The 21835-nt window shown below is 40.8% G+C and overlaps 2 protein-coding genes across 2 annotated transcripts in view; one reads left to right on the forward strand and one right to left on the reverse strand.

Moving 5' to 3' along the window:
• The window catches only part of LOC126376797 (uncharacterized), a 37710-nt gene extending 31329 nt beyond the window's left edge, over positions 1 to 6381 (forward strand). Inside the window, exons 5-7 of the mRNA XM_050024344.1 lie at positions 1621 to 1746; positions 3086 to 3161; positions 3675 to 6381. The gene's annotated coding sequence lies outside the window, so the exon portion shown is untranslated. The remainder of the gene's footprint in view (positions 1 to 1620; positions 1747 to 3085; positions 3162 to 3674) is intronic.
• A 1441-nt stretch (positions 6382 to 7822) lies between these two features.
• The window catches only part of LOC126376863 (heparan-alpha-glucosaminide N-acetyltransferase-like), a 28338-nt gene continuing 14325 nt past the window's right edge, over positions 7823 to 21835 (reverse strand). The window contains exons 2-10 of the mRNA XM_050024417.1: positions 19285 to 19504; positions 17235 to 17358; positions 16124 to 16300; positions 14833 to 15004; positions 14636 to 14709; positions 14043 to 14173; positions 12517 to 12684; positions 11731 to 11954; positions 7823 to 11300 (exon numbers count right to left, since the gene is read on the reverse strand). Coding sequence (XP_049880374.1) covers positions 11122 to 11300; positions 11731 to 11954; positions 12517 to 12684; positions 14043 to 14173; positions 14636 to 14709; positions 14833 to 15004; positions 16124 to 16300; positions 17235 to 17358; positions 19285 to 19504 — 1469 coding nt within the window. The 3' untranslated portion in view covers positions 7823 to 11121. The remainder of the gene's footprint in view (positions 11301 to 11730; positions 11955 to 12516; positions 12685 to 14042; positions 14174 to 14635; positions 14710 to 14832; positions 15005 to 16123; positions 16301 to 17234; positions 17359 to 19284; positions 19505 to 21835) is intronic.

A 21835-nucleotide genomic window follows, 5' to 3' on the forward strand; every position in this document is an offset into this window, starting at 1 on the left:
ACACTACACATTGACGTTATCGTATACGCGCATCTGTGTGTGAGACGTCTGACGCCTATACGATTGAAGACTAACATAAGACGTAAACCAAGCTCAGCCGTTGGAGGAAGCGGAGACTTGCCGTTCTATACGTAGTATTATTCCTTATTCTATTCTACTGTAGTATGCTACGTATATAGGTAGGAGAGTCTAATTTAATCTAGCCTACAAGATCCCACTGCTGGGCAAAACCTCCCATTCCTTTTTCCATTTTTCGCGGTCCTGTGCGTACTCCGGCCAGTCCCTCCGGCAAGCGTCCAAGTCGTCACGCCATCTCTTCCGAGGTCTACCACGACGCCTGTACCCGTCGTGAGGCACCCAATGCGTGACCATCCGACAAGTGCGTGAAGTGAGCCTCAGTTGACTAAATATCACATGCATACACATATCTACACACACATCCATAGACATATCTTTCTTGCCTTGTGGATGCGAGGGAGACGAACTAACTGCGCGCGCTACCTTACTTCTTAAATAGACTAAAGTCTGGTGTTGGAATATGTTCTCCGCTCCGGGCCCGCAATACCTCTTACCTGTGCTTGGGTCTTTATTACGCCCGAATACTCACATAGTGAGCATGAGGCAAGAAAAGTGATCAAACAAAGATTCCATACGCAATTAACCATACTTCATAATTACCATATCGAAGTCAGACATGTTGAAGTCAATTTTTATACTTTCTATAATATATCTTAATATATCCTTTGCTTACATAACGAAACTTCCGGATTTCTGGTATTTAGATAACTTCAATTATGACGTAGAAAGTAATGAGGAGTTGGTACAGTTTGAGGTACATGAAGACCAAGGACCCTTATGGGTGGTCGACATCAGTCAAAGTAACATGTGGCGACCTCTACAATTGAAGAAGGCAAGTGATGATGAAAGAAATTACTTCGACGATGCCGTCGGACCGGTGATAAAATTGTAAGTAATTTTAATAATTTGGCTTATGTACTAATCTACATACCTACAGGGTGTTAGTTACATCGTAACGAAAACTGAGGATGATTCAGCACATTGATATCAAGTGTAAATTTCCGTCGCAAAGGTTATGGAACGGAAAATAATTGTAACAAACACTTAAATTTTCATGGGTTTTCCGACAGGACAATTCATTTGATATCAACTCAGTATCACGGTCTGAACCATCCCCCTCAGTATTTGTTACGGTGCGGTGTCACTAACACCCTATGGCTACTTGTATGTACTAAGCTTGTACAGGGTGTAAGTGACATCGTAACAAATACTGAAGGGGATGATTCAGCTCATTATTCTGAGTTACTTAATATCAAGTGGAATTTTCCATTGCAAAAGTATAGAATAGAAAATTATTTAAAAAAAATACATGAATTTTGCGACAGAAAATTGCACTCGATATTAACTCGGAATCATGGTCTGAATCATCCCCATTGTGATGACACTAATACCCGGTATAATATAGAGGTATATAAGTAAGTTCCAACTGGGTAAAAAAGTAAAGATTCTAGGATATTTTTGCGTTAACGGTAACGTTATTGACCATCGGTGTTCGAAGATCTACCCTAATGTACAAGTAACTGCACGAATTATTTTTTGCAGTTACGAGAATAAGCGAAAACCGGTGCTGTTGGACAAAACCAATCAAAAAACACCAAAAAATGTCACTGAAGCAATCAAGAGTAAGGATGTAGTCGGGGATATATTGAAAATGGTTAATAAGTTCGTGTAAGTCTTTCCTTTGTACCTACTTTTACTAATTAATTACACTCTGTTTCGCTTCCCGGTTACTTCATCATCATCAACCCATTAACGTCCCCACTGCTGGGGCACGGGCCTTCCAAATTCAAAAATATCTTTATTCAGTAGGTAACATAGTTACACTTTGAATCGTCAATTTTACATAACGAACGTCTCATCCGCCTAAAACTACTGCAGCTTCTCACAACCTGTATAGCCGGGGAAAAGAAGCTGCAAGAAAAACCTCGGCACAGGGCCCTAGACGTTCTTTAAAAAAATAAAAATAAACATAAAATATTGATATACAATTGAGTAATTTAGCTGCCTAATATCAGTTCTCAGACAGTTAATCCCATGCATTCATATCTTCTAAATAATCACTAACTTTATAATAACCTTTTTTGTAAAGTTTTTGTTTAACTACTGTCTTAAAACAGTTGAAAGGCAAATTCAAATTTCCTATGGATGGATAGGGAGATCGGGCCTTAAACCACCACGCGGGCCCAGTGCGGATTGGTGGTTATTAATGACTGCTAATGCAGCCGGGACCAACAGCTTAACGTGCCTTCCGAAGCACGGAGGAGCTCGAGATGAAAACTTTTTTTTGTGGTCACCCATCCTATGACCGGCCTTTGCGAAAGTTGCTTAACTTCAACAATCGCAGACCGAGCGCGTTTACCGCTGCGCCACCGAGCTACCCCGGTTACTTACTTACATCCAATCTAACGCATTTACAGCATGAAATGAATAACAGCAGTACAGAAATATAGCATATCGTTTAGCGCGATAGATGCGCGAGAATTGTCTCTTTCGCACTAACGGTATACAGCTTAGTACGAAAGAGGCATGTGACTCTCCTTCTTATCGTGTGAGTTGCGAGGTGGAGTACTTAACAACTTCATCAACCCTGGTGTCACGGTTATTATTGAGCCGCCAATGGCCCCTGACATGATTCATCCGACTACGTACTTATATCAGTCAGTAGTAACCGGAACCAACGGCTTAACGTGCCTTCCGAAGCACGGATCATCTTACTTTCGGACAATCAGGTGATCAGCCTGTAATGTCCTAACCAAACTAGGGATCACAAAGTGATTTTTGTGATATGTCCCCACCAGGATTCAAACCTGGGGCCTACGGAACGTGAGCGCAACTCTCAACCACTGGACCACGGAGGCCGTAGAAGAAGAAGACGTACCTAGTAGTATGATTAGAATACCAACAGGACTAGCGAACATTTTGATATTTCTTTTTGTATTGTACCTACTGACTATATAAAAAAAAATAACTATAAAATGCAATTTAATGTGTTACTTAATATTTTCAGTTTATCAGCACTTGATGTGGATCCTGAAGTGCAGCTGCCGGATACGGATGACGAATACTCTGCACCTTCTGTGGCTGTACGTATCCTTTTCTTACCTTCTTAGAGAAAGGGCACACCCCGGACACTTCGTACAAAAAACACTTCATTTTACACTGACAGTACACATTGAAGTTATCTCACACGCGGTTCTTTTTTTGTGACGTCTGACGCCATTTGATTGAAGACTAAACGACCGAGGGGGGTGAGGTAAACCTAGCTCAGCCGCTGGTGCGGAGCGGAGAGTTGCCGTTCTACGTACGTAGTATTCCTTATTCTATGGATAGGATATGCGTTTATAGTGCGTTTGCTTGGCACATTGGAAGGGTTGCGGGGGTTGTGCCAAGTGAGACTATGATAAGGACAACAAATGATTCTCCGTCTTTGTTACTCCTTGGGACTATTGCATTAGTTCATCTCTCTCACTTTTACCATTTCTCCTCCTAAAGTAGCCTTATAGCGAAAAGCTCTCCTTAGTCGTTGGTATACACTGTACACAACAAAAAAGCGCCAACCAACTTCATGCGTTTTTAAAATCGATGTTCTTTTCCAGATATTCTTCAAACAGCTGTACAGTGCTCTGTTCATAAGATACGGGCGAAACGAGTGGCACTTCTTTGTTCGGCCTCCATCGCCATTCCCCAAGTGGTTCTTCGAAGGCCACGAACACTGCTCAGTCAACCGAGGAAGCATCGAAGTCCCGAACGAAGTCCAAATAGAATTCTATCAACAACTCTTGCGGTTAATGCGTAAATACTTTTCTAAGGTCGATTTGTAGTAAGGATTTTACATGTGTTTCTTGTTTTCGTTTTTCCCGGTTCCAACCCCGGTACCGGACTTATTAATATAAATTAATATCGAGTTACGAGCAGTTTTCACTAACGCAGGTGACTCGACCATTATAGACGGCGATACGGCTCATCATCTATCACGTTGGTCTAACAGAAAATTCCCCTTCGTAAACTTAATTCACCTGAGCTAATTCACCTAGGTGCATTAAACAAACTTTTAGTAATCTTTAATCACCTGCATCGCTCGTGGTAAAACAAAAGACATCTTCGGTGAGTTGTGGGTATGTAGTTTATCTTGCGATGGATGTACCTCTGACTACACTATTGGGATAGTCATGAGCTGATGTCCTTCTCATGTGTACTCTAAACATGAAGATTTTGATGAAAGAGGAAAAGCAGAAGCGTACAAAAAACTGTAGAAAAAAATAACATAAACAGCCTATATACGTCCCACTGCTGGGCACAGACCACCCCTCAATCAACCGGAGGGGGTATAAGTACCTTAGTACTTTATAAACATTATTATTATGATGCAGCACACCTATTCCGCTATACTATATAATACTTGTCTATTGGTCTTTGTTTGTCTACGATGCCTGCAGACACCGAGTTAATATTTAGTTTGACAGTTCTACTAGCTTTATCTCTGTCTTGCACTCGCCGCAAGTGAAGGACGGCAGAGTATTTTTAGAGTTCTCAATCTAAAATAAAAATAAAGTTTTGTATGTTAGAATCAGCACTAACAACTTAGGTATATTAGTAGCCCCGATTCCTGCAGACACATCCTAATTTTATTTTAAGTTATACCCGTCATTTTCTAGTCCGCCGAAAAGGAAAGGGACGGATGATTGACAACAAGTTAATTTTGAAATGAATTAATAAAATAGGCATCTCGCTCTTATGCAATCCGCTTGACGTGTGCTGTCAACTTAATTGTGTCGGGTTATTGGCCAATATAAAAATATGGAATGGTTTAAAAAAATCTGCTTATCGATAACCCGTTCTTTTATTTCTCAGAGGATAAGAAAATGACAGGTATAACCAGTTAAAATGTAATACATATATGTAAGAGGTGGATACTCCTGACACAGGTAAATTAATTTGCCTACTAGGAGATCCCAATTTATTGTAATTATGTTTATTTGGTTTAAGCAATAAATATTTTTCATTTTTAATATTTTATATTCATAATTCATAACTTAAAATAAAATTAGATGGTGTGTACAGGAATCCAGTACAATAAATATTGAAACAACAATTCAACATAACTTTTCATTTATTTATATAACGTATAATACCTACATCACGTGAAATTAAAAACCTATGTCAAGTATACAATATATAAAGAAACCGATTCTAGTGCGTAAGTAACTTAAGGATTTTGTGATTGACTTACCAACCTATTGAATTCATCGAATAACAAATTCCTGCAATTTTCTTATCATATTGGTGCTAATTCCTGTAAATACCATCTAATTTAATTTTAGGTTATATCTGTCATTTTCTTATCCGCCGAAAAGGAAAGGGACGGGTAATCGACAAGCATAAAATTTATGGAACACACGTCAATTTTAAGCACAAATCTAAAACAACCGTCTAAAAATTCGCCCGGGTTATTCATTTATTTACTCATTCTTCCTAAAATTAAGAGCTGTCAATCATCCGTCCCTTTCCTTTTCGGCGGATAAGAAAATGACAGGTATAACTTAAAGTAAAATTAAGAGATGTCTGCAGGAATCGGGGCCATTGACTGGTTTAGCTTATTCGTACCGAATGTAATACTTGACCACTGTAAGTTGAGCGCGCAATACTATGTACGCCCTTATGCGATAATACATCTGGCAATACTTCGCTAATAGTGACTTATCGACCTTATTATTACTGTACTGTGACCGTTATTTGTAGGGTCATATATGCTGTTTGTCAGTATACTGTGAGAATACCATGGTTTTTGGTAGACGGAATATGTCTCATGCAAATTAAGTTCATAGTGCAATTATAAGGTCCATTTTTTTAAAACTCTGCCGGAACTAATTCTGTCCGTGGTTTTTCGTCAATATTCTCACAATCAGAGTATATTGCAAGATGTAATATTGCCCTTACGACGCGGCTAAAGTGCTTAGCTTAAGTGTCGCCGTCTATAGTGTTTACTACGCACTAAAGTCGGCCATATTTGACTAATAAATCAGCCCCCGCGGCACGAATTATATTGAGGGCTTATATATACGAATTATATTGAGGGCTTATATAATAGCTTTACGGCGTTTATCTACGTAGATAGCATTCGCTGCGTCTCTAGGTAGAAAAACTCCGCTCAGCTGCAGTGGACAGAGATTGGTCAATCCTATTGGTTAATATTTATCCGTTTCACCGCTCCGCAAGCTCGCTCCGCTTCAATGGACAGGCAGCCTTATAATTGGGTCGTGTACTAGGTTCAAGATAAATTATGAAATTCCGATTAAGTACTAAATAAAGACAGATCTAAAACTAACGAAATACATTTTCTTTTTTCTATTTAACTTATTTATGAATTTTAATCAAGACAAATATAATAAGTCCGACATTTTATCACGTTTCGTATGACGTCACAGTGTGCTTTTTCATACAAATTCCATAGTAATTTCGTGTTTTGACGTTTAGTAAAAAGTAACTGATTTGACCAGTTGGATACTAGCCTATTATAATTTTATAGATGTTAAATCCGATATATAAAAAAGAAAAACGACCCGTTCACTATTTGAATATGTATGTAAACCCATAGATATAAAAGTAGTTAAAGTAGCGAATAATAATATTTGTTATAAATAAAAAAAAATCTTACTTCAGTTCGACATGAGAGTATTTTTAAGGTGGTACCATACAATGCAATCGATGCTCATGAAGTGAACATTTGACGTCAATCGTCCGTCAGCGATCAGATTCATCTCACGTTCGAAAATATATACCCATTTCACGCCGCACATCAGAGCTTGCCATTTGCAAGATGAGACAGGTATACATTTTCGCCCGCGAGTAGAACGCGAGCAATGAAGAACTTTCCAGGCTACGTCCTCAAAAACAATATAGATGGCGCTGTACGGTTTTTTCTTCGTTTAACCTTTAATTTCATGGATAATAGAGATATGCATCTTTTATCTTTGTTTTTGGGTATAAATGATGACTCTTTTTATTACATTCAGGCAAAATTACATCTCCCACCCATTATTCTGGTCAAAATAAAGAGAAGCAATAGCAAAAGCTATATCAACAAAATTCTATACCTACATAATGGCCCCGATTCCTGCAGACACCGCCTAATTTTATTTTAAGTTATATCCGTCATTTTCATATCCGTCGAAAAGGAAAGGGACGGATGATTCACAGCTCTTGTAAATGAATGAATAACCCGGGCGAATCAAAAAGGTATCTCGCTGGTATGCAATCCGTTTGACGTGCTGTCTACTTACCTGTGTCGGGTTATTGACTGATGTAGTTTTTAGACGGTTGTTTTACATTTGTCCTTAAAATTGACGTGTGTTCCATAAATTTTATTCTTGTCGATTACCCGTCCTTTTCCTTTTCGGCGGATAAGAAAATGACAGAATAACTTAAAATAAAATTAGATGGTATTTACAGGAATTAGCACCAATGTCAACCAAATATCAATCAACAATTACTTTTATATATTTTTGAATAATTATTTATCCGAGTAATTAAAAAAATGGTAATTATCGCGTTAAAACTGTACAACGCCATCTACATATATTGTTTTTGGTGAACGTAGCATGGAAAGTGAAAATAAGGCGCGGAGACGAAAAAAAAAACTACGATCGAAGTCGAGTGTTCTGTACTGTCATCGATCGATTGGTGTGGGAGCACCCTAACCCACTAAACGGAAGGGATATAAAGTTAAAAATGACACACACCCAACCATAATACGCATTGTTGTAGATATATTTATTAATTTTATAACTAAGAAATACAGTTATACATAATGACTGTAAATAAAAATCGAAACCAATTTCGATATGACGCTTTCGGCAATGTTCGGTCGGTGTGAATTTTCCACTACTTTCATATACAGTATATAATCTATACTACCGTGTAGTATATAAAAAATGCACGAACATAAAATATCTTGACCAAAAAAAAATATATAATAAAAGTATAAAGCAGAATATTCATTAGCGATAATTATATTAATCGACTAGTGAATAAACCGTTTACGTACACATTAAAACAATGCCAAAGAGGTGCGTTCAAAAGATGCAAATTTATGGTTTCTGCAATATATTTCCTTTCGTTTTTAAATTTATTATATTACGCGTGCGTGATATTTGAACGCACCTCGAGTGTGGAAGAGATGCAACTATAAATCAGATTTTAGTTTTCATGGTTGTCCTTTTGTAATAAATCTAAATTGCCACACGGCTTACAAACTTTAAAAACATATTATAATCCGATTTTACAGTTAAACCATCATACAATAAAGTCTACCATTATCAATAGGTAACCAATTTATCAGTCTACGTAATGGAGTAACACAAACGCTTGAAAGATTGCGGCAGACTTTCCTATGTCCTTGGGAAATATGTAGTATATTATATAAAAAAATATAGTATAATAAAATAAAATAAATAAATATTATGATAGTTCAGTTCAAAGTAAAATCTTAAAACTGACTAATTTAATCAACACTATCAGTAAATAAGTTTAGCTTCGATCGCCATCGACTCGCAAAGAAGAAGAAGAGTAAATAAGTCTATTAAATAAATAAATAAATAAAATAAAACTATAGATATTAATTAGTAGGATCGGAAATTGGGTGACATATTTATTATTTACCCGAACTTGATGGTAGTACATAATATAGAGTTGATATTACAATTCACCGCCTTACCTGACTTTTTAAAATGATAATAATTTTATGGTATAGTACTACCATCAAGTTAAGGTGAATATTCCATCGAATTTCCGAATTATAGTTATGTATGAGCTACCGTCGTTTGTGTTACTCCATAAGAATAATTATAAGACGTATAGACTATAGGCTGTTATCATTATAATTAACGCCCATACAATTGAAGACGAGGATGGGGGGGTAAACCTTGCTAAGTAGTATTATTCCTTATTCTATGCCCAAGGACAACTCCGCGGCCGATGTATAGGAACAGAGAAATATAGCTAATGACGTCACCTTGAACTAATAGAAAGTTCGGTGAGGCGTGAGTACTTAGTTCTGACTACCCCCATTGGGGCATAGTCGTGAGTTTTTTTTATGTTAAAGGGACATAACATCATGTTATGTAAATTTCTCTGAGTGTCTATACGTCTTCTATTTATTCTTTTTGTTAGTCCTAAAGACATTTCATTTTAATTTGGCATTCAAAGCAACGCGTTTGCGTCTTCTAACATTTATCACATTTCCTCACTTAAAATAGTATTATTTTCACTGTCTTTAAAGCGCAATGTAATTTAGCGCCAATTACGACGTTGTATAAAACTTGACGAGAAGTATTTTTATAAATTGCTACACAAAGTAGAACGTGACAGCGTATATGGGAAAAATAATATATTAAATGAAAACGCTCTATATATGTCTACTATTCTCGCCCTTACGAGTACGGTCACGAGCATTAATATGTATACACTTTGGTACCATGTCACATTAACTTTTTTGACAAATTGAACTGTAAGTCTCACTAAATGACAAATATGTTCGTGCGACAGAGTCCTGAAGTGGGTACATTATATTACTCATGACTGTACACTCCACTCCGTCTAAAATCAGATTGTTACCGAGTGCCGCCTATAGCGTATGTACAAGCGAGACAGAGAGTCTGCGCGCTCCCCTTTACTCCTCGACGTTGGTACGTAACGGGAAGTAGGATAGCTGACCTCCTAGAGGGACATAACGTCGACGTCACTGAGTTACTAACGTTATGTTATGTTAGGCTTCTTTCTCACGACGATATTAGGGTTGGGTTGCCAGTAATAGACGTTTGACAATTTCTTGAAGATGTCGAACTCATTATTTCGTAAAAGTTAATAGACACGCTTTGATAATTTTAAAAAAGACAACTAGGTTGTCATCAACCCTAAGGGTTGAACCACATCTGGCGGCAACTTAATAGCACTTTCCTATGCTCCTCCTTTTCTGTTACTCAGAACCGTCATTTGCTAGAGCGAGAGAGAGCGACCGCATGCGTACGCACGCTATCGCCTTCTCGATTCTGCCGTGTCATGATTTCCAGACACAATAGGTTTTGGATTTTAAAAGAAAATTCGATTTTACGACTAGGGTTGCCAGGGCCCGGCTTTAGCCGGACATGTTTGGCTTTTTGACAAATATTTGTGTGTGAGGCTTGTTCAGCTTTTTTTAGGCTTTTTGTTGGAGTGGCGATGGCTACGACGACGGGCCGGGCGAAGGCCGGGCTAGCGGAAAGCGAACTTACTTTTAACATACTTTTTTCATCAGCTTTTTTTGTTTTTTTTTAGCATTAACTACTTGGCCGGACAAAAGGGGAGCGCTGAGGGCTCTCACCATTTTTCATCAGCCCTGCTGTAAAAACAGTTTGGCTATAAAAAACATGTCCTTTTATTGGAGGAAGTCCTGGTTGCGTAATATCAGGGAATGGACTGGGATCACGAGTGCGGTGGAACTGTTCCGCCTCACGGGAGATAAGGATACATTTTCAAGACCTGATGGCCAACCTCCACTAATTGGAGAGGCACCTGAAGAAGAAGAAGCTTTTATCACAAAATGTCCAGCGTTATATAGCGCCGAGTCCGGCCTTTGTATTTTAGGGCCTGGCAACCCTACTTACGACCCTATTCTCAAATCGTCATTTGTTCGGATATCGCATGAATTGCATCGCGTCGTGAGGAAGCTCGCTACAAGTGGAACTTGTGGAAGTCTTCACTGGTTCATAACCAGTTACGAAACTTTGGTTACGACCGCGGCTGAAGGTAAACAGTCCTATATAAGGTGTTAGTGACACCGTAACGAAAACTTTGAGGGATGATTCAGACCATGATTCTGAGTTGATATCAAGAGGAATTTTCCATCCCAATGTATGGAATTTAAATAATTAAAAAAAAAACATCGAAATAAAATCTTGAGTAAATGAAATTCCACTTGATATTAACTCAGAATTATGAGCTGAATCTACTCCCTCAGCATTCGGTACGGCGTTTCCAACACCCTGTATATTTCGGAAGAACATACATTTAGAGGGTGATGAAGATCCGCCGTTTGTACAAAGCGACGCCGACCGCGAGCCATAGCAGCATGGTAGCCGCGTGTGTCGCCAGCAGCTGCGCGTGCGTCGGCGCCGGTACCGAGTAGTAGAACGGGAAGTGTTTCTTGAGGAGCTCGCTGCCGATGTATAGGAACAGCGCGTTTTGACCTGGAAAAATAATATTTATGTAGGAAAGTGAGAATACTATGGAAGGATAATGAATGGGAATTTGGTTGTTTATGGTATGAAAGGAGGATGGTTAATGAATGGGATGTAAGGCCGTTTTAAAAAGTAAGAAAGGCGAGTCGATGGTGCAATGTCGGTCGGGTTAGGTTAGGTTGTCCCACTGCTCTTCAAAGGCCTCCCCTCTGGGATTCCACATCTTTCTATCCTGAGCGATCTCTCTCCAATCTGTCTCAAAAGCGTCCTGGTCGTCTTTCCATCGCTTCCTGGATCTGCCTTTGCCTCTGCGTCCAGCTTTTGTATGACACAAAGCTTTTATGTATATGGGGCCTCAAAAGTACCTTTGACAGTTGATGGGATCGGTCATTGACCTCACAACCCACGCGAGAGGAGTGAATCTTAGACGTTAACTCACCAGCGTAGTAGAGCGGGCGCCCTCCCCACTTGTTCTTCAGATCGACGATGAAGTACAACACGGCTTGTATGAATAGTGCCATTGATGACGTCACGAGGCAGTAGGACAGCGACCACAGGTTCTTGTTGATCGGGATCGGGCCTCCGTTCTTTGAGAACAGGCACAGAGCTCCGCCGGTCACTCCGAAGATGATAGACCAGAACACCCAACGCATTATACGGGCCCTGTTAGCAACCATTTGTGTTTAAAGTTCGCTTCTCTCGCAGCCCGCAGAGACAGATATGTCTGCCCGTAGAAAATTATGGATCTACCTACTCCACTCCAATCTCATCAGTCATCCCGTGATCATGGCACTTGCAACAGTGTCGAAATATCGGGAGTCTCATATCCCTATTTTAAACGCGGTAAGAACCCGTTATTATGTGTTTTAATTATGATAATAACCGCGTAAACTTAAAACAATGTACAAAACAATTTATGTTTGTTTACTCAAATACTATAGGGAACTGTCAAAATTTAAGAACACTCAACAGTGGTGACACCTGATGGGAGAAATAAGCAGTTGTTATCATTATTCATCTAAAACAGCTTAAGTAAATAGTCGTTACATGAGTCAGGTCAGGGGGGATGGTTCAATAATAACCCTGTGATCAGGGATGATGAGATTGGTAATACAACTTACAGCCCACACAATAGAAGGGGACGGATACTTAGTTTTCAGGTCTTTAAAACCTTGTAAGTATTTAACTACTGCAACAAGTGAATAAGCTAACAATGGCCACTCACCTGGCGTGGTTATAAGCGAGCATGATCCTCGTGGCGTGCGCGCCGGCCTGCACCACCAGCACCCCGGAGAGGATGCCCAGCAGGCCCTCAGGGTCGAAGGCCACAGTGGCTGCGTACAGGATGCGGAAGCTGCCGCGCTTGTACAGGTGCGACGCACCTAGGACCACCCTGTAGGGGAAATTTACTTACTTCTTTTTTTTATCTTTGATCAAATCAAATATACTTTATTGCACAGAACTAAATTTCAACATTCAGACATAACACATGAATACAGTACAATTTGGGCGACCTTATTGCTCTAGAGCAATTCCTTCCAGGCAACCACCCAAAGGAAACAAACATGATGGGTTTGCTCTTGGCCCCAGACTTGACCGAAAGCATTGACGAGGCCTAACATGGAGCGAGCTCGCCAGAAGGTGCCTGTTCACTCTGGCCTTGAAAGCACCCGGGTTATATGCATTCGGAAATACAGAAGGCGGCGAAGAATTTCACTCCCTAGCAGTGCGTATAATGAAGGACGATGCGAACCGCTATGTGCGAATAGTTGGGATATCCACCAAATAGGGATGGAACCCGGCCGTACGTCTGGAAGTCCGAAGATAAAAGGGGGATGGTGGAATGAGCTCGTTTAGATCGCGGGCACACTCTAAGAAGTGCAGTCTGTAGAATACCGACATACTGGCGACTTTTCGCCGATGTGCTAAGGAGTGTAGCTTAGCTGTTAGCCATGATACTTTAGGATTATCAGATTATCACCACCTATCACCTTGGTCTAATAAGATGCTCGGTGAGGTGTGGGTACTTAGTTCATCTTTAAAGCACTTTTTCAACTTTAAAGTCGTAAGAACAAATGTCCTTTTAAAATCCAAGCCCCACTGCTAAACTATTGTGTATGCAAATGTCGGCCTTAGGAGGTTAAATTAATCTAATAAAAAAAAATCTAAAATTACATTTAATTCGTCGTTAGAAAGTACTTAAAATTCAAAAATGGAAAGGATTCTAAATTCATTTGTAGGTTTTGACCTACGTGGACAAATTAATCCAGAGGTTGAGCATTAAGAAACGGAACTGCTAGGAAGATGATAGTGTGGAGTTTTGTAGAGTCGATTCGCACGGGATAATTACATAACATAGTAAATACTTTATTGCACACACAGGAAATACAAAACAAAAGAGAAATAGAAAGAGCATAATATGCGGCCTTCTTGCTAAGTATCACACATAGTATGTACGGTCACGAGCATTAATATGTATACACTTTGGTACCATGTCACATTAACTTTTTTGGCAGATTGAACTGTAAGTCTCACTAAATTTCAAATATGTTAGTGCGACAGAGTCCTAAAGTGTGTACATCATATTGCTCATGACTGTGTAATACATGTATTACATACATGCATAAACTCACGCCTATTTCCCACCGGGATAACTAGAGACTATGGAATTCCATTTGTTCCGATTGTGACACACTTCACAGTGCTATGTAGCAATCGATAAAAATGTAAGTTTAAAGATAAATATTGTACCTGTCGATGTATCCCGCTATGCCGCCCGTGCATCCGCGCAGATCCTGTCCATAGGCCGACATGTGCAGGCCGCCGGGGCCCACATAGCCGCGGGGGCAGTTCGGAGCCGCCACCAGCATCGTCACGCATACCTACAGACAATATTCATTTGGATGTCACCTAGGTATGTGGAATTAGTTAGTTCGGGTTCTGCGTTTATACTCTAAGATGGCCCATTATGCGTGCTATTGTTGAGTACGTAAGCCAACCTTTATTCTACACCATATCACACTTCTATAAATAAAGTTTAATTAATTTTATAGATGTCAGAATAATACATTTTCCTGATGTCTCTCGTACTGGGCTGGGATCTTTCGATCATTCTGTCAAACAAGTAATATTTAACGAAGTAGAGTATATAGTTGTCTTTGCCTGTCTTAGCCTCCTAAGACCGAATGTTCTTTATAAATCCAAACCCCATTGTTTAACTATTGTGTCTGGAAATCTCGGTCTTAAGAGGTTAGAGACAAAATAAATTTAAAAAGAAATAATAAAGTCTGTTCTATCGCTGAAGTTTCTTCTTTTTCTTCTAGAAGAATAATGAAGTGATTTACCTGTACGGTCACCAGCACGATTGTAGCCAGCCACTGCCTCCAACCCGCCGCGATGTCACGGAACAGAGAACGACCTGCAAACAGTAAAAAATGCATCAATCAAGAAATTTGAGGAACTTATGAGGGACTCTCCAGGCTATGTTCACCAAAAACAGAGGAAGGGGTCTTTTTTATCGCTACACTAGGTAGATACATACCGGGCGTGATGTTCTGGCTGGTGGGCATGAAGACGCACTCGAGCGCGCCCACCACCAGGTACATGGCGGCCAGCCGCTGCAGAACGCCGGGCAGCCGCACGTGCGCCCACGACACGTTCACGGCGCCCAGGATGATGCCGATTATAGCTAGCAGCAACGCGCGACGGGCGACCTGCCAACGCATACATCAGAATCATTTCGTAGCGGACCCAACTAGTTGGCCAGCTAATTCCGCCTACATGCAACAGATGGCGCCACATTCAATAATGCAGTCGTGAAACGCGATATCGAAGTTTCTGCCAACACATGCATCAGAATCATTTTATGGCGGACTCAACTGGCCACCCAGATGGCCAGCTAGTCCCGCCCACATGCAACAGATGGCGCCATATTCAATAATGCAGTCTTCAAGCAGACGTGAAACGCGATATCCAAGTTTACACAACAAGACGCATATATACAACTTCCAATATAACACCCGTTGGATCGTCGATCCCTAGTCACACTACTAACTTGTGGCTAGCGGGGTACTATGCTCTGTTCGGTACCCCGAACATCCTTTGGCGCCAAACTCAACCTCGCCGCCAAAATTTATTCAACGCAATTATAAATTTAATGCAATTATAACCGTTCGTTTTGCACTAATACTAGATCTAACTTTGTAATGTTACTAACAAATTTAGGGCTAACAATGGCGGCTTGACATAGGATTGAGCATACCTGAGGGGTTAAAACCCGCCTGGTCTTCCTATACCATAGCTTAACCGATCGCAAGTAGGTCAAAATTGGAAAAGAAACTAGAGGAACACATTCCTTATTATGACTCTCTCTCTTTATTTAAGAGCTGCGCTCTTGTCGGTGGAGTAATCGCCATTACTCCATAAATGGTGGTTGCCCCAATCGCCTTCCGTTCCGCAGTACACCGACCTATTTCTCAATCGGTGATGTTCTAGCTAGAGCCCTACCAGAATCCATTTCCTCGGCCTCCAACCAGTACTGATACCGCTGCTGCCCGGCATCAGGGATGCGCTTTTGAAGTAGCGGCGCCTACTCGCTACGTCACAAGATCGTCATAGAATCTAAGTAGCATTTTATAGGTTAGCCCGTCTCAGTGAGTGTTATTATGAGTACCTATACACATTACATTTTTTTAAGTTTACGCGGTTATTATCATAATTAAAGCACATAATAAAGGGTTCTTACCGCGTTTAAATGGGGATATGAGACTCCCGATATTTCCCGATATTTGGGGAGTCTCATATCCCCATTTAAACGCGGTAAAAACCCGTACCTGATAGAAAGCCGTTGTGCGTGGCAGCGAGGTACGCAGGCGGGCGTTGAGCGACAGCACGAGAGCCTCCCCCATAGCGAACGCGAACCACGGGAACACTACGTCCGCGACAGTTATGCCATTCCATGTCGAGTGGGAGAATATCGCGTATCCACCACCGCCGGCGTTCACGAAGATCTGCGGGAAAAATTAACATAATCCATGCGAATTAACCTCAATCTAGGATAAGTATATACAGTGTGTTAGTGACACCGTGTCGAATACTGAAGGGGATGGTTCAGCCCATGATTCGGAGTTCATATCAAGTGGAATTTTCCGTCCTAAAATAAATGTTTTTTTTTTAAATTATATTCATTTGTGTCGAGTTGTAGCTCGACGAGGGCCGATGAAGATGAAGAGATGAAGAACTGAAGATGAAGAGATGTAGAAGACAGAGATGAACGTCGGAGATGAAGAAGGGATGCTCTTGCGTCCCTGTAAATCACTAGCTAACAACGCATCCGTAAGTTTTTCAACCTTCACAGATTTTCACAGAGTCCGCTTACCTAACCTGAAGATTTGACAGGGCCGGTTTTTTACAGAAGCGACTGCCTGTCTGAACTTCGAACCCGCGAAGGGAAAACCAGTCCAATATAAGTTAGGTCACATACCTCCGAAAATGCATTTCTCGGGAATATGGATATTATTGGATATGGCTCACGATGTTTTCCTTCACCGCTGAGCACGTGATAATCATTCATGATCCAAACATGAATTCGAAAACAAATTCGACAATCATTGGTTTAGGCCTGTGCTGGATTCGAAACTGCGACCTCACAGTGAGAGGCAAGCGTTTTACCAACTGCTACCACGGCTCTACACCATAGAATAAGGAATAATACAACGTATAGAACGGCAACTCTCCGCTCCCCACCAGCGTCTGAGCTAGGTTTACCTCACTCCCCTTCGAACATAGTTTAGACTGGAATCGTATGGTGTCGGACGTCACAAACACAGTTGCACGTGTTGATATTGTCAATGTGTAGCGTCTGTCTTAAACAAGGTTGTTTGTATGAAGTGTTCGGGGTGTGACAACACATTACCACAATATATAAAGTAGAATAAAACTGACCATGAGAGCGATGCAGAAACCACGGAAGATGTCCAAGGAGCGCAACCGGGAACGCGTGGGTGCTCGCGGGGCGGATACTTCAGCTGTTAAGACGCGCGTCTCAGACCCCAGCTCGTTGTCCTCCCTGGAAACAAATAGGTTTATATTGTGCAAAGGCCTCCCCTTGATATTTCCACTCGCAACTTGATATTACAGCAACGCATCAGAAATCAGAATCATTTCTTCAACGTAATAACGGATAAAATTGTTGAAGGTCAGTTTAACTTTTCTGAATCTACATCATTTCGCAAGGTGTTATGGCTGAGGAGAGAAGGACGTAATATACGATCCCGACGACCCGATTACTCTAGCCATAGACGCGGCCAATCAGTTCGCGACACCAAACACTTCAGGACCCCGATACCGACCCTGCCGGCGTGGTCGACGGTTTCCCTCAATCAGCGCTTATCGCTATCGACCCACTACTCCGGCAAGTTTGTCCGGCCAAGTAGTTAATGCCATCTGCGGCAAATCTACAATAAGTCACGTAAAAAAAAATGATTGAGGAGAAGAAATATTTGCAATTTTATCATTACGTTTCGTAAGATACTGTTTTTAGCTTTCCTGTGGTATGGAGGGATCTCTTTGACTTATTGCCCTGCAGGTTCTAATACACAAGACGACCTTTTAATATATTTTCGCGGATCTTCGTGAGTCGTAAAGTTTGCGGACGAGTGGAGTGCAAAGTTGAAGTATGAACTATTTGCTCATACCTGTATGGCGCGCGTTTCGCGCTCATTTTACCCTTCCAACCTCTATCTTCTATTCCGTGGCTGATTAAATCACTGATCATCTTGCTTTCGGACAATTGGCAATAAGGCCGCCTATTGTGCTTATGTTTTATTCGTATGTTTATGTCCTTTATATATGTTCTTGTGCAATAAAGTATTATTGATTGATTGAATTGGGTCATGTACTAGGTTCAAGATAAATTATGAAATTCTAATTACTAAATAAAGACTGCTTTACAACTAACGAAAAACATTTTCAAGAAAAAATTAATCAAGAAAAACGTAATAATGGCCCCGATTCCTGCAGACACCGCCTAATTTTATTTTAAGTTATATCCGTCATTTTCATATTCGTCGAAAAGGAAAGGGACGGATGATTCACAGCTCTTAATTTTAGGAAGAACGAGTAAATGAATGAATAACCCGGGCGAATTAAAAAGGTACGTCGCTGGTATGCAATCTGTTTGGCGTGCTGTCTACTTAACTGTGTCGGGTTATTGACTGATGTAAAATTTTTAGACGGTTGTTTTAGATTTGTGCTTAAAATTGACGTGTGTTCCATAAATTTTATGCTTGTCGATTACCCGTCCCTTTCCTTTTCGGCGGATAAGAAAATGACAGATATAACTTAAAATAAAATTAGATGGTGTTTACAGGAATTAGCACCAATAAGTCCGATATTTTATCACGTTTTTGTATGACGTCACAGTGGGCTTTTTCATACTCCATAGTAATTTCGTGTTTTGACGTTTAGTAAAAAGTAACTGATTTGACTAGTTGGAAATTAGCCTATTGGCTGAATAGCCTGTGTCTCGCTCACACTTACGCGTAGATTTTGGTATGGAGTGTCTGTGGTGTGACAGAAGGCCTAGATGATTGAGCATAGAGTCAGTTTCGGGGGAGCATTAAAGTGATGAATACCTAATTAAAACACATAATAACGGGTTCTTAACGCGTTTAAAATAGGGATATTTCGACACTGTTGCAAGTGTTACCTTCTATAATTTTATAACATATATTTATTCCTCTATTTTAGTTAAAACAATACTTTTAAGCTTATTATACAATTCCGTAACAATCCTAGTTTTTCCACGTCCCTCCATGACAAACCCAAAAAAACAATTCCCCGTCTACCAACATTTTTCTTTTACCGTACTTCTAATTCCGGCCAGTGTTGCAATCTCTCGAAAACATTTTACTCGTGAGATTTTACTCGATTAAAATTATTATGTGTTTTAATTATGATAATAACCGGGTAAACTTTAAACAATGATGAATACCTGTTGAAGTAGTTAGCGACGAAGCTATGTGTAAGCAGCCTCTTGCCGATGCCCTTGACGATGTACCAGAGCGTGGCCATGGCGAGGAGCACCACGACCGCCGTCAGGATGGGCAGGTGCGCCGCGTCGGGCTCCGCCTTCATGCGCGGCAGACATTCCTCCTTCGTCGCCTCTGTCAGGTTCAACGTGTATTGGCCGAATTCCCCGAAGAGGTATGTGCCTGGAAATGCAAGTAGATTAAAATGACATTAGTATTGTAATTTTGAGGAGCTCGGTGGCGCAGCGGTTAACGCGCTCGGTCTGCGATTGTTGAAGTAAAGCAACTTTCGCAAAGGCCGGTCATAGGATGGGTGACCACAAAAAAAAAAAGTTTTCATCTCGAGCTCCCCCGTGCTTCGGAAGGGACGTTAAGCCGTTGGTCCCCGCTGCATTAGCAGTCGTTAATAACCATCAATCCGCACTGGGCCCGCGTGATGGTTTAAGGCCCGATCTCCCTATCCATCCATAGGGAAGGCCCGTGCCCCAGCAGTGGGGTCGTTAATGGGCTGATGATGATTGTAATTTTGAAAACATAAATGTTTGTTTCCTGGTAGTATTTGCTTGGAAGAAATTGCTCTAGAGAATAAGGTCGCCCGAGTTCTACTGTATTTATGTGTTATGTGTGATTGTTAAAATTAAGTTCGGAGCAATAAAGTATTTGATTTGATAAAAACAAGTTTGAAAATAGAATAGGTACAGTCATGAGTAATATCATGTACCCACTTTAGAACCCTGTCGCACTTTACCTAATATTTGACATTTAGTGAGACTTACGGTTTAATTTGTCAACAAAGTTAATGTGACATGGTATTCTTCTTCATGACTTGAGAGGTGGATTACCAAACCTATCAACCCTGATGTCAGGGTTACGATTGAGCCGCCAAAGGCCCCTGACATGGCTCATGTCACGACTACTAACTTACATCAGTAAGTAGTAACCGGAACCAACGGCTTAACGTGCCTTCCGCAGCACGGATCATCTTACTTTCGGACAATCAGGTGATCAGCCTGTAATGTCCTAACCAAACTAGGGATCACAAAGTGTTTTTTGTGATATGTCACCACCGGGATTTGAACCCGGGACCTCCGGATCGTGAGCCCAACGCTCAAACCACTGGACCACGGAGGCCGTTGGCATGGTATTAAAGTTTATACATATCAGTGCTCGTGACCGTACCTATAACCGCTTACATCACAGTTATATGTATATAAACACTTAAACAGCCTCAGTAGCAGTAGCAGGAAAGAGAGGAAGGGGAAGACCAAGAAGAGCTTACATGGAACAGATTAAAGAGAACTTGAGAGAGAACGTCGTGTCTTGAAAGGAGGTGAAGGAATTGGTCTTTGATAGACAAGTATGGAGAATGCTACACCGACAAGAGAGTGGCTCTTAAATTAGTGATGATACTTTGGCCTCTTCCAGCGGCGTAGCGTAGTGGGGGCGGCAGGGGCGGCCAGCCCTAGGCGGCACTTTTTAGGGGGCGGCAAAATTTCACAATCTATAATGTATATAAAAATGAAACCCGTTTTCCGTTGTCACGACATAACATAAAAACGGCTTGACCGATTTGGCTGATGTTTTATTGTAGTTTACTAATAATCTGTACAAGGTTCTTACGGAAAAAAATATTAAGAAAATGTTAATGTATGTAATGTATAGGATACATTAAATTGAAATATATAAAGGGCGGCAAAATTGTCTTCCGCCCCGGGCGGCCGACACCCACGCTACGCCGCTGGCCTCATCCATCTTTTCAGATGATTTAAACAGTGTTAGTTAGTTAGTGGGCTCTGTTTTCCGCATTTAGACTCTAAGATAGCCCATTATGCGTGTAATTGTTGACTAGATTTAAACAGTGTCTAGGATACATTTCTTTTCATGACTATATAAGTCAATCCGAGACCGACAAATAGTGATGAATGATGATAAACAGCTTAGTAATTGCAGGCATTCCCTCGGAGTAGCGCATTAATAATATCCGATGGTGGATGACTCATACATGTAATCCATACAATTCACAACTGTACTTGATAAAATTGCGTCATTACGCAGCTAGCTTTGGAACCATAGAGCATGAAAGTACTCTGTAACCCAACTGGTTTATAGCAACTGTTTTATTTACAACTAGTTCAATACTAGGCCATTTAAATTTTGTATTTCATGCCGGGTCATACATAATCATAACTAGTTACACATACCTACTCACGCCACCGGAGTAACGGCCTCTGTGGCCCAGTGGTTGAGCGCTGGACTCACGATCCGGAGGTCCTGGGTTCGAATTCCGGTGGGGACATATCACAAAAATTACTTTGTGATCCCTAGTTTGGTTAGGACATTACAGGCTGATCACCTGATTGTCCGAAAGTAAGATGATCCGTGCTTCGGAAGGCACGTTAAGCCGTTGGTCCCGGTTACTGATGTAAGTGAGTAATCGTTACATGAGCCATGTCAGGGGCCGTTGGCGGGTCAATAATAACCCTGACACCAGGTTTGCTGAGGCTGGTATTCCAC

This window comes from Pectinophora gossypiella, chromosome 21, assembly GCF_024362695.1.
Source record: "Pectinophora gossypiella chromosome 21, ilPecGoss1.1, whole genome shotgun sequence".
NCBI classification, from domain to species: domain Eukaryota; kingdom Metazoa; phylum Arthropoda; class Insecta; order Lepidoptera; family Gelechiidae; genus Pectinophora; species Pectinophora gossypiella.